General features: G+C 38.8%; 1 protein-coding gene across 3 annotated transcripts; it reads right to left on the bottom strand.

Moving 5' to 3' along the window:
• Nucleotides 1-879: 879 nt before the first annotated feature.
• On the bottom strand, nt 880-14,037 carry LOC145440812 (inositol polyphosphate-5-phosphatase A-like). 3 transcript variants are annotated; one of them, XM_080318563.1, is made up of 13 exons: nt 13,709-14,037; nt 12,773-12,814; nt 12,093-12,193; nt 7,046-7,133; nt 5,566-5,629; nt 5,188-5,291; nt 5,076-5,128; nt 4,894-5,013; nt 3,729-3,813; nt 3,495-3,668; nt 3,359-3,426; nt 2,414-2,528; nt 880-2,356 (listed from the first exon to the last, which is right to left on the bottom strand). In XM_080318563.1, exons 1-13 carry the CDS (start codon nt 13,784-13,786, stop codon nt 2,234-2,236), a joined length of 1,215 nt encoding a protein of 404 aa, XP_080174689.1. In that variant the 5' UTR covers nt 13,787-14,037; the 3' UTR covers nt 880-2,233. The 3 variants fall into 3 exon arrangements, with proteins under 3 accessions (XP_080174689.1, XP_080174690.1, XP_080174691.1); XM_080318564.1 differs by lacking the exons at nt 7,046-7,133; nt 12,093-12,193; XM_080318565.1 differs by lacking the exons at nt 7,046-7,133; nt 12,093-12,193; nt 12,773-12,814.
• Nucleotides 14,038-14,234: the final 197 nt, after the last annotated feature.

Genomic DNA, 14,234 nt, shown 5'->3' on the forward strand with positions numbered 1-14,234 from the left:
ATAGTCAGAAGGAATTAAATTCAGATCTACAGCGAACACAGAATGTAAACATGTGTAAAGCCGTGGTAATGTTCAACCCATCTCCGAACTACTCAACAATGTGGTAATATAACTTGTACATGTACATGCAATGTTAGTGGAATTCGTCTACAAACCTAGCCACCAGCAAGTTCGTATAGTGCAAATGAAGAAGATCTACTCGAGTATAGTCAAAGTGGATGCAAAGGGGGATTTTGATCCAACTATGTGCCAAAATCACGAACTGGCCATGAACTCGTGGCCGGCCACGATGAATTCGTATGGCCGGCCATGAGACAGCGCTTTTTCATGGCCGGCCACGAGTTATTCGTGGCCGGCCACAGAAAAATCTGTGGCCAGTAAGTGGCCACGGGAAAGCTGAGACCCCTACTGGAATGTCTTGCCCTAATAATTTCAAGGAACTTGTACCTAAATGCAACTTTCTAGTGCAACTTTTGTGAAAAATAAATGCAACTTTCCACGGATTTGACTGCAACAAAAACTTCACTAATTATCATTTTATGTAGTATAGAGAGGTGGCCAAAACAGTAAACATTTCTCCTCAACGAAAAGTAGATGTAGCGACCTCCAGAGTAGTGCAAAAACGACTTCGAGCACTAGCAGAACAAATAGGTGAACTTTTTGAAAATATATCGTTTACTGTTGTACAGAGGCTATTTTGCCCAATTGCGACTTTTAGTCACAAGAGGCATATCAAATCAGAAACTACTTTCTACTTTGCAAAATCAAAATTGTAAAAAATCAAGTAGGTAAATATCGCTTGATTACCGCATTACTGACAGGCCTACTACTACAGGCCTAATCGCCGCAACATCATCACACAATGAGCACTCGTTGCTGTTCAGCTCGATAACCTGATATAATCTTCAACAAGAATAGCAAAGGTCGTGCAATCTTAAGGTGGTATCGATCCGGCGAAATATTTGTAACACACTAAATCATCAATCCATGGAAATGAACGGACGTCGATGGCAATGAAATCATTTTCTTTGAAACAGCAACATAATATGACATTTTAAACCAATTTAGTCATCTCCAGGACCTGTTGCACACGCCCACGCGTGGAAGTCTTGCTTCCGTTAGTGAAAAAAAAATCAACTAGATCTGCTCGAAAACAATGATCGCCATATAAAAATGAAGTGACAGTAATAAACAAGATCACTGAACTAAAATCACACAACCAACTCTTGATTAGGTGTTCCACAGTTGCATATAGCACTCAGGATAGCACAAAAGACGCATAATTTCGTGTACAGTGCACACTATGGACGAACATTGAGCAAGCTGAATACCATTTTCCAGCCTGTCCAAAACATTCGGACTAGGCTGAAATTACGGATTGTTCCTCGGTAACCAACTCTTTTGTCAAGTTAGTACCAATTCAGACATGTCAACGCGCAGGCCCTATATCACGTAATTGCAATCTTATCAATACAAAATCATGTAACATGTTAAATCTACATGCAAGCTTGATTTGAACCAGGGTAGCAATGACTCGAGTCACGATTTTTTGGTGACTCGAGTCATTTTTTCAAATACGTAAAATGACTCGATTCGAGTCAATTTGTGTATTGGCTCTACTTGTACTCGAGTCATTGTGCAAGACTTGAACCGAGTCATATGACTCGAGACTATAGGACGGCCAAGACAGACATTTCATTGTAACTTCGGAGAATAGTAAAGCAACCGCAATTGGTGTTTCTTCTATCATTCCTACTACTTGGAAAATAGGACCAGAAACTGTTATGACTGAGGAAAATTACGATATTATGAATACGAGCCATTCTACATCACTCGAGCAGAGATGAAAAAAGTGGGTTGAACTCAAAGCTGAACAATAAACACAATGACTAGGACTCAAGTCCAAACTAAGAAAGTGAGATTGACTTGTGACCCGGAACCTTGTTACTAGGTTACAACCCTGCTTTGAACTACTTCTCCAGCCGAAATGTTTTAACCTCGCACTAAAATTCCCGATCGATATCGAGCCTTCCAGAGTTAAAACTCAATCTACGAGTGGGGTAGGGTGAGAAATTTAAAAAAACCATGCAACTGGGTGTCCAGTACAATACTGATTTTGCCTTCGTTAAACACAGCCGCTTTCAGTGGACAAAATATCGTTGGCGGTAAAATATGCTAAAAAAATAGAGCCTTACAGAACGTAACAAGCCCGCACAAAGTCAACTAAAACACTTCACACGACAGGCCTATCCTTGACTAGCAGCGAATCCATGGAGGTCTGGAATGAGAGGAATATCGGCTTGTGGTCTCCCATGCAGACCTTCTCTCCGATACAGCTGTACTCAATGTCAGACGCCTAAAATTTACACAGCTCTCAGTAAGGGCTACACATACGCGAGACAGAGTCACTCACATCGGCGTTGAGCCATTCCCAAGCAAGAGGAGACAAAAAAACACGGTCGCACCAGGCGGGACAGCGGGTTTTCATGTATTCCGTGCCCTCTTCACTATTTTCGGAGAAAGGATACCTTGAATATAGAAAAAATATTTATTGCTATTTCGTCTGCAAAGAATGTTCAAAATTGGCGGAAAGACAGAAAATGCCAAACCTAACGCTGAATCAAGGCACACCGACATAAATAATGATTGCAAATTAGGTGAAAACATAATGGCTATTAAATGAACAGCATATGATCCAGAGTGATTTTTGTACAGTGTACAGTGTAATGTACACGCTATCAGAATAGGAAAGTATCGAGATTCCGGGTATTCTTCCTGTAGACAAGGCAACTATTTAATTCAACATCACGGACTTTCTGCAATGAATGAGTTCGTCGACTTGAAGAATTCAAAGAGAATGTCATTTTCTTTCATACGGAAACAGTCTTACTGAACGCGTTTCCCAGAATAGAAATGCATTTCATGAAACAGGTTGGCATCAAGAATATAATATAGACGACAATGACTTGACCACCCTGATTCTTTGAACTAATTTTACCATCCCATTCACACACATTCCTATTTTTATAAATCTCAGTGAAAAAATAACAACACGGGTCTCGGGTCATATCACTCCAAACCCGATACTTCCTCTTGCACGCACGTATGCACAGTGACTGTTACAATAGCGCTGCTTCTACGCCCGTTTTCCGGCTCCAAAAGTATGAAGGTGGCAGCATTTTAAAATTACGCTTCCTACAATACAAGAATTGATTACAAAAAATGTTTTGACTGGGCAAAGAAACGACTCATGTTTGTGCTCAATCCAAGCGAATGGAGCGAGAATTCAACATTGCAAAATTCGCTGTGCAGTTATTACTGAATTTTGAACGGACATCTGATGGACACACAAACTTACGTGGGTGGAAATTGATATTCGAATTCTTTCAATTCTATACCGTCCGATTCCACATTGAACATACGTAGCTAAAAGACAATTGGCAGCAACATTGAACATCGCGGTGTGGTTGCAATCAAAAAGATTCGATACAGACCTTCTCAAAGTTTCCGTTTGCATACAGTAGATTGTGATCGCATTGAAATAGTTTCCTTTCGATTTTCAACAGTGGCTGGTTGCTGCCGGCGACGCCGTTTTCGTACTGCATGCTGAGAATACCGTTGTCCTCTTCCGAGCGGGTGACCAGCGGGTCGCTGTTTGCGCAGATCTCCTACAAACGTGATGTAAATATGAAAAAGTCACGTTGAGCTGTGTGGTAAAGCTTTATTACCTCAATTAGAGCCTTGATGTCCAACCGAAAATTGAAGTCCCCGAAGCAATAGAAATTGTTGTCCGGAGGCGGGTCTGAGTTGATTCTGCAAATACGACACAAAACATATTGCTGGCATAGTGACACCTGAATGAATATGCGTGTAGGAATGGCGGCTGTACAAAGTACTGAATTCAAGGGCAACTTCTCAAGTAATAACAGACCAGGTGCGCAGAAACCCAGATTTGAACAATTTGGCCGGTTTCACTATTTACTGTTTAGGGATAAACTTTCAGCCGGTATTTGATCCAGCCTAAAAGTGACATTAAAACAAGCTTCACTTGTGGACTGGGCCTAGGATTAAGACGTGGCAGTAAGTCTGGAACATGAATATATATTGCGAGATCCGCCCCTTTCCGTGAGTCATAATTCGCATAGGCTATTGTTCGCGTGCTGACATACTTTTCAATGAAACCCAGTCCGGTAAAATTAATAGTGCCTTATCAACACTCATCAGTCCAGCATGAGCATATTCTGGTAGAAATTGTGAGGGGTCGATCTACTGAATACCCCGCATCACTTCGATATACCCCGTCCCAGTCAGACTTGGCCAAGTAGAGTAATTCTAGACCAGTTGGACTAACAAGAGTGAAATGATAGTAATTTATTTTGTGTTATGTTTCTATGCTCTAATTGTAATTCTAATCTAATTTTCCTTAACATGCTACAGAACTATATAGTGCGGAACCAGTCAAGCTTGCTGTATAGACATTTGCAGAGCTCCCCTAGATTTATGAGAATGAACTATATGATTATACATGGAGCTTGGTTCACTGGTTCAGCTTCCACGTTTTCACGAATTCGGTAATTTCCATTCTAATCTAATTTGCAAAAAACTGTAGCTGTAATACTAATTCTAGTTTAATTTAGAACACTGTTGCTATCATTCTGATTCAAATCTAATTTCGAAAAGGAGAAAATTTTCCAGTTGTCTGAAGACATAAAAAATAACAGAGAGCTTGCAAGAAATAAACTTCGGTATTTGACAGTAGCGACAAACTGGGTGCCTTATCAAATTTTCAAACGGGATGAAGCATGCTCGAAAACGTGTTATACGGAGAAAATAAACGCGATCACTGCTATAATTAAAGCAACACGAGAGGTTGACCCATTCAAAACCACGCACCTCTGAAGAATGAAACGCAAGGCTCTCTTCCTGCTTTTCGAGTATGAAGAAGGGCTGCTTTGCACCGCCACCAGGTTATTGTCGTCGTGAAAGAGGTGAATGTTGACAAATTCGAACACCCTTGTTAAAAGAGGGATTAAAGTTTCGCGAACCGAGCCGAATTACAATGTCGGGACACCAACCTGTTACGTATTTTCCACCTGGCTCTTGTGTATCCTTTACGTGACCATTTACACTGAAGAAGATACGACTCGATTCAATGACGGAGGACACTCAGAAATAGATTAATCTTACATCTGGAAAATATCCCTGTTCGAATTTTTCTTTGCATATATCGCTTCTGGATTTCAAATTGCCGCAGCATGTCTCCTTGCCTACGACTGGATTGAACTGTTTTTCTGAAACAAAGAAATTCCAATCTGTAAAATAAGCGCTGGTGCCCAGTCTCGACTAGATAGCAAATGTGTTCGTGTCAAGAAGGTGCCACTATTGCTAAGTTGACTCATATACTGACGCAGGCAGCGAAACCACCCGCAAAAAAAGATCCAAAATGCTAAATACAATGTGAAGATGTGTCTTGCAAAACAAATACAGTGTATACCAATCGATTGTGAATAAATTGATGAATGTATTGGCTAGATAGATAATAAAAGGACTTCCGATTTCACTTACTATCAAAATCCCACACTTGAACATCAGATATCTTTTTGTGTATCAAATAAAAGCTTCCGAGTGCCTGTCAAATGCGAAAGATCAAAGTTGCATTGTTTGTTATCAACAGATGGATGCACCATTTGTGTCGGTTCTCTGATCATGGTGCATTTAATAGTGTCATCGTCAAGCATCAATCGAACTTATCTTTGGACTACACAGGCTACATATAGATTGAACACAAATTCATGCAGCTCGCTCATTAGTCGTAGCCTGGTACCATTAGACTAAGGCCATCACCAGGGGACTCATCATTAAAAGTTGTTATCTGCGCATTTAACATCATGAAACGTTCAAAATCCTATTATTGTGTAATTAGACGACTGGGGTGCCTTAAGCAATGGCTACTCAAATAGAGTAACATTAGCGTTATAAAGGAACCAAAGATAAGTAGCCTACATAGGCCTATATATTTGCAAGAATGTGAAACTGATTGACCATCTGGAGCTTTATTGCGGTTTGTGGATCACCTGTTTAGCAGCTATCAATTACCGAGATCTTCAGGAGACAAATATTTGTAATGCAACATATGCTGGACGAGCCTCTCATAAATTAATGGCAATTACAGACTGAACCATATGAAAATAGGAGCGGTATATATAGAACAATAAAAACATCCATTAGCTCAGTTAAGCAAAATATTTCCCAATCAGTCGGTATAAGTCAGGAAATTTGATAAATTCCCGGAAGACAGTAGGTAAATAAATAGGTCGTCTACAGCTGCAATGCATAAAAGCTGTTACAGGACTGTGGGATTGATAACATACAAATTAAAAACTAGCCTGCATCGGCTCATGCAAACAGAATCCTAAAGCGCTAGGATTCCTTAAACTTGTGTGTTGCACTATGAACGAATGCACACTGCTCGGACGGATTCCAACAAAAAAAACTGCAAGCCATCTAAGACCAAGCGTATACGAGAAGGTCGACATACAAATCATATGAAACAAGCTGACAAATGAGTTAAGCATATGTTGAATGACCACCACGCTGACCTTCTTAGTAGTTTTATAGCTTAGCTAAGTGATCAATTCAAGAGTATCAAAGGATAGCAAATGGTATCTGAAAATGACAGACCATTGGCCAACAGCAACAATAATCTGACAACGGCACATAATGACGATTTCATTTCGAAGAGGTTTCTAGTTGTCTGATTTTTCTGGCAATTCAACAGCAGTTGCAAATTGACTCCAGTTCATGAAGATTCGGTTGCTATTCAAAAAACTATCGTAACTTTGTAATTCTAGTGATATATGTGGAGTTTTCCACTGCAGCAATACAAATCGCTCCGAGCACAGACCTACTGGTTGCAGTCTAGCTATAATATCGGGCAACTACATGCCAAAGCAGTACCAAAACAGAATTTGCCGAATCAAGTAGCATGCTGGTACGGAAAACGTTAATCCTTGCAACACAAACTTGCATGGCACCACCTTCTCACCGTATATTCCTCAACAGACAAGAAGTCTTCATCAAGGTATCCTCTTATTATATTAAAATCTTGGAGTACAGAATGTGATAGTATGCCCCTAAGAAGAAATCAGTTGACTTATATCCAACCAGAGGCGGGTCAAAGTCAAGTTATTCATAATATATTTCATCATGTACGACATATCATATTATTCATATCTTATTCATGCTCATTGCTCATGCAGTGTAAGTACAGTAGAAGATAATGATCAATTACTGTCAAAGACCGATATCAATCTCCAAAGGTATGGTATACAAATAGATAAGACAATGCGGATAAGATTCCTAGCATCAAGGCTGCTGTATTTTCTCATTCGCTGTTAGATCTATCTTAATGATAAGATTTATCAGATAAATACTTGAGACTTGCTAACAAATCCTATCATGTGGTAGAGCCTTGCCTATGCCATACCGTAACTGATATGCCGTTTAGGAAAACTAACCAAATTGATTGATGAATCATTGAAAAGCAATCGCTGTAAAAATGGCAGCGATGCCAATGTGATTCCATTTTAAATGCAAATAACTCGATATTCAGTCGTGTTGTGCCTACTTTTTCAGCAAAGTCTAATAAAGAGCTCACAACATTGCACGAGGCACACCTTCAAGTGATGAAGTTGCGGTTTTGTCTATGTGTCAACGAGATCAGATAGAAGCTAGAATTGAATGGAATTTGGATGATAGAAGTAATGCAAATTTTACTGGTTAACCGTGGCTGATTGTCAGACATGTTTAGGATAGCTGAAGATATCAATTTCACCAAGGAACAGATAAGATGATGGAATGTTAACTAGAAATGTCCAAACTCTTTACCCAATGTTCTATAATTGATATCTTATTTGTTGGGTTGCCTAGGAATAGCTGGAAAGTATTACAATTTATATAAATGAATGAATGAATGAATCGTAATATATCATTACTAGGCTTATAGATCGATAGAATATTTCTGCCGATCAGTGATCACAAGCATATCCATTGCCAGCTGGTATTGAATTTAATCAATATCGTAGCATACAAGAATAGGGTGGAGTGAAAAATGGAAAATTTTGAATTTCAAAACGGACACTTGATATGTGGTGCCAAATTAAAAAAAAATAATTTCTGTAATAATTTTGGGCTCGTGCACCCTCTAGTGGTCGTGCAATTGCACCGAACGAGCCAAAAATAGCTAATTTCGCTATATATTGATGACCGCTTCCGCTAGAAAGCTGATTTTGGGCTCAAAAGATGCGGAAGCAACAAGTTTCTATCTCACTTCCACAGAACTTCGTCTTAAAAATGAACAGAAAAAAAGTTACGCGCAAATTTTTGATTTTTAGACTATTTTTCGGTAAAATTACGCACTGAAGCAGGGTACGAGGCCAAAAGCATGTAGTGATTGATCTTATGACTGACAACTCTATATTAAAAGCACATATATTGCAAATCCATATTGGAAACACAAAAACATCAATTCTATATTGAAAAAAGATATATTTCGAATTCGAATATGGTTTCACTACCAGAGTATTAGTATGCACAAACTTTGAAATCTTGTTTCGTAATAAAGGATTTCATCTGTTTTTCGCTGATTAAGCCATCTCTACGGTTAAATCCCGACACATGGGCAGATGATTTGGTCACCACTTTAACGTCTCTTTCCACTGCCTGGTTGTGCCAGGGATGAATGAGGAGATGACCTTAGATTTTCCATCTCGAGATATGGCGAGTTTTTGATTGCTGGTGGCTGTTCCATATCTTTTAGATTCAAGTTAACAATTTAGTGGTATGATTTGGCCTTGATGTATGTAATTGGGATTTAAATCAATCTGATTCTAGTGTCAACGTTGTTTTTAGGTTTCGTTTCATCAACATATCCTCCTTCAAAGTCGCTAATTGGAATCTGGTATTGTGTTTGATCTGCTCATAGTTGTAATCTTGCAAGTCTTCCGAGGCCTTCATCATCATCACCGAGCATTCCCAAAAAACATTATCCGGATGTGCAAATTGTGCTTTTCGTTGTAGCAAAGGTAGTGCAAGGTTGCGAATTCGTGTATCAGAAAGCTTCGTAATATGGGAAACTATATTGCACAAGTTTTAGCACCGTCAACAATTGTGACTTTTCATTTTAAACCATGACGGAAAATAAAACTCCATGCAGAATTAAGCAAGATAGTTCAGATTGCTTGATGGATGACTCTGTCGCACATGTATGCTATGTATAGAACGTCAAAATTTCGCATGTTCTATCTGGGACAGAGTCATCCATCAGGTAATCTGAACTATCTTACTCAATTCTGCATGGAGGTTTATTTTCTGTCATGGTTTGAAATAAAAAGGCACAATTATGGGTGATTCAGTCCCACATAGAACATGCCGAATATTGAGTAGCTATGTGCGAAAGAGTCATCCATCAAGCAATCTGCACTATCTTGCTCAATTCTGCATTGAGGTTTATTTTCCGTCATGGTTTGAAATAAAAAGGCACAATTCCATTGTTGATGGTGCTAAAAACTTCTGCAACATAGTTTCCCATGTTACAAAAGCTTTCTAATACACAATTCGTAACCTTGCACTATCTTTGCTACAACAAAAGGCATGTTTTGCCCATCTGGGAATGCTCGGTGATGATGATGAAAGCCTCAGAAGATTTGCGAGACTACAACTATGAGCAGATCAAACAGAATATCAGATTCCAATTGACGACTTAGAAGGAGGATATGTTAATGAACCGAAACCTAAAAACAACGTTGTCACTAGAATCAGATTGTTAAAAATCCCAATTATAAACATCAAGGCCAAATCATACCACCAAATTGTCAAGTTGTATCTAAAAGATGCGGAACAGCCACCAGCAATCAAAAACTTTTCATATCTCGAGCTGGAAAATCTAAGGTTATCACCTTCAAGTATCAATCATCCTTGGCACATGGCACAACCAGGCAGTGGAAAGAGACGTTAGAGTGGTGACCGAAGCATATGCCGATTGCCCATGTGTCGGGATTTGAACGTAGAGATGGCCTCATCACACAACTGAAATCTCGAAAGCAGATGAAATCCTTTATTACGAAACAAGATTTTAAAGTTTGTGCATACTAATACTCTGGTAGTGAAACCATATTCGAAATATATATTTTTTCAATATAGAATTGATGTTTTTGTGTTTTCAATATGGATTTGCAATTTATGTGCTTTTAATATAGAGTTGTCAGTCATAAGATCAATCACTACAAGCTTGTGGCATAATAGCGCCTGCTTCAGTGCCTAATTTTACCTAAAAACAGCCTAAAAATCAATAATTTGCTTGTAACTTTTTTTCTGTTCATTTTTAAGACAAAGTTCTGCGGAAGTGAGATAGAAACATGTTGCTTCCGCATCTTTTGAGCCCAAAACCAGCTTTCTAGCATAAGCGGTAATCAATATATAGCAAAATTAGCTATTTTTGGCTCGTTCGGTGCAATTGCACGACCACTAGAGGGTGCACGAGCCCAAAATTATTATAGAAATTATTTTTTTTAAATTTGGCACCACATATCAAGTGTCCGTTTTGAAATTCAAAATTTTCCATTTTTCACTCCACCCTAATACAAGAAGCCTGGTGTACAATGCCACATGAATTCAACCGACACCAAAACACCAAGGTAAAAGTATCGACTTCACTCAGATCATGGGCAAGCTATTATTCAGTCCAGAATTACAAATGAAACCGTTATCAGACTATGTCCTTCTTTCAAAGTTACCTTGCGCTGTGCACAATTCATAGTTCAATTGAAGATGGAACAGCGAGTATGATTAAAGAAATTATTGAATGTACGTCACCCAAGTAAGACGACATACATGAGTGGTAGGGGCTATTACCCATGCCTAGGAACAGAAACAAAATTGAAATATCCATTGTAATATCCTGAGGCACAGTAACACAGCTATGCACATTGGGCTTGGACCAAAAATGTTCAGAACTTTTTTAAATAGTCAGTCGCTACGTAGGCTACTATATCAAACATGCTTCATACCATATTCCTAAATCGTTAGGCTTCTCTTACGAGCATTGGAAAGTAGCTAACTAATGACACTATCACTGCCATAATGGCGATTAGAAGTGATATTCGATGACGAAATTAGTTGTTTACTCAATGTGCTCTCAGTAAACCCAATGATATTAAAGTCTGCTTCACATGAATGCAATATTATAAAGCAAGTAAGTAATGCCAGTATCATTGCAGATAGACTACTCATAAGCCCCCTACAATAAAAATTCACATATATATATACAGTCAATATCAAGAATACAGGATTCACAACTATTCACTGACATTCAGGGGAGGAAAAAATTTACTCCATATACCAAATTTCAGCATCGACACAATTTTTGGGCTTACAAAAGCTTCCAGGCACCTATAAAATTGACGATCACTCAATTGCTATGATGTCCCATTAAGTGCCAATTATGACACATACACCACATAATGGGTGAAACCCTTTCAATAAATCTTACTGAGACTGCATTGTATGTGATTTGGAGCAGAAGTCTAGACATCTACATAAATCAAGTCAAGTATGTTATTGAAGCAAGCAAGCCACATGTCGGTAGGGCTGGGCAGTGGGCATATTCGAGTATATCATAACGTAATGTTACCAGGCAACTTGTTATCACTAATTATGACATCGAGCACTCTTTGAAAATACTGCATGTTGATCACTACTTTTAGAGACAATTGAATGTGCAAAAATTACGAAGACTTGTGCCAGATGTTTCGAAATGTATGACTGGACCCAAATAGGGCTGATGTGACAATTACGATCAAAACAATAATTATGATTGAGATATTTAATCTCGTTGGCAAGCAGCGCCGAATTTTGTTATTTGAAGCGAATTTACGCGAACTCAATAAACACCGAATTTCACTACTGGATTTGAATAAATTGATGCCCAATACTTATTTGAATATGGTACTCGGCTTGCTATGCCCAGCCCTAAATGTAGGATGCAGGTTTACATAACACGTCTTTAAACTGCTTTTAACCTTTCGATTACTCACTCGATGAAGCTATTTACATGAGACATTGAAGATTTGGCATTTTTTCCACCCACTTCTTGAAAATGAAAAGCTATTACGTGGGGTTCCTTGTTGCGGATGGTCTAAAACAATAGCCATGCGATGATAATGCAGAAAATTTAAATGATATTACTGCGATTAACTGAAAGAATGTAACGGCATAAAGCAGGGGTCGGCAACATATTTAATGGCGGGAAATATACAAAAATATGGATATGGAGATGATGCCACCACATTGAGAAAGAAAGTAGGAACGTTCGATACAAATCGACAGGATTAATGTCTGGTAGAGACAATATCATTTCCAAATTGGAACATTGCAAATCTATTGTAACGTAAAGAAAAAAAGACATTGATCACACTGCTTCAAGGGGGCAAGGAATCCTTCACGTTTACTTTTTATTTATTATTTTAAAATCGTGAAAAGTAAATTGATCGATACCGGTAGGAACTGCACAATCTAAAAAGGTCGACTCAACATGAAGAAGATGCGAAACTGGTTTTCCACGCACCTTGGTAAAATGGTCTATTTTTAGTAAGTTCACCAGCGATCAGAGTTGGGTGAATAAATTTCCCGGTTATATGTCGAAAAAGGTTGGGAACCACCGACCTAAATCAATTCTATCACATATGCGTTCAACACCAGTATGCAAATATCATACCTTGGTCACCTCTCGCGTCCATGCCTCTGCTAAGCCTGAAAGCTGTAAAAAGATTCAAGACAACTTTATTGAAATAGGAATATCGACTCCTATTATTGCAGGTGGGTAATTCCGACTCCGAGTCAAACTACAAATAAATTTTGAGACCGTCCCCATTCCCCACAACCTCTGTAAAGCCTGACTGACATCGCTGGCCGTTTTGCATGATATAACAGGTGAGCACTGAGCAGCGATGATTCTTGACACCGATTCCAAACAGGCTGTAAAGCATATACAACTAGTACCCTATCCAGATTTGCGGAAAAAACTTATTCAGACAATTTTCCGAATATTAAATTTATATTATTTGTATATACTCTCAAAATCTCAAACAAAAAGCGATGTCTACCATTGTTTGCATGTTCATGAAATATGTGCGAGCAAGGATTTTCTGCTCTTCTTGAAAATTGAAATTAAATATGAAAATGTAATTCCATTAAGAAAGCTGATACGCTTATGTTATGAGAGGACGAGCACTTAAAACAAGTCTACCGCCTTGCTCTGAAAACTGGCTAAAGAAATTCAACAGCATGCTAAGTGACTGACAAAGAAATTCTGCATAATAATCAAAACATAGGCTATACGATACACATCTGACATTTTCTATATCTTCAAGCCTTGCTCATCCTTACGCAGATCGAGAGTGGAATTGGTGGCAACGTCACGCAGAACTTTCTGTTCAATTACCGTACTTACGGTAATTATTCTATGCAGAAAAGCTCTCATCACGCAGGATTCAAAAAATGAACCGAGATTCCATAAGGGACGCCAATTAGGAACACTATATGCTAGTATATATGCTAAAAAGGGTCTACCATTCCGAAAAAGATCGACAAGCACGTAATAAGCGTATTTTAGTCATGTATCTCTGGTTCATAGATTTATATTTTTACTCACATTTTCAAATAGCGTTCCCACGTTGGCAGTTATAAAAAGGAACGACACTTTTTCATCGGGTGAATCTGATTCCGTCATTATATATCCCCGGCCTGAACACCTGGGAAGTGCCCAATCACTTTGTGCGAAGCAGATTAAGCGTTGTCCGCCCTTATCGCTTGAAGCGCGACGCGCTAGAATTCTGCGTGCGTTGAGTGAACTAACTCTATCATCCCGTCCTATGAATTGAGATAATTCTTGAAATCTCAACAAGATTTCCTATCGTTACTAAATATCTTCTAGTAGAGAAACACCCGCCCGAAACACACCGATCACAACAACACGATACGAGATCTGCAACTAATTTACTTGCCGACAAGACACAGAAGGGATATGATGCCCCCAGTGTCCGTAGTAGCATAGTCGTTTACAGCACTGTAAACGACTATGGTAGTAGTATAGCCTAGTAGTAGCCTAGTAGCCGTAGTAGCCTACGCAAAGTGTCCAGAAATAATAGCTGACAGCATAAAAGACGATTCATGTCGAA

This window comes from Botryllus schlosseri, chromosome 6 (genome assembly GCF_051294905.1).
Source record: "Botryllus schlosseri isolate E-star chromosome 6, Bs_hap1, whole genome shotgun sequence".
Taxonomy (NCBI): Eukaryota; Metazoa; Chordata; class Ascidiacea; order Stolidobranchia; family Styelidae; genus Botryllus; species Botryllus schlosseri.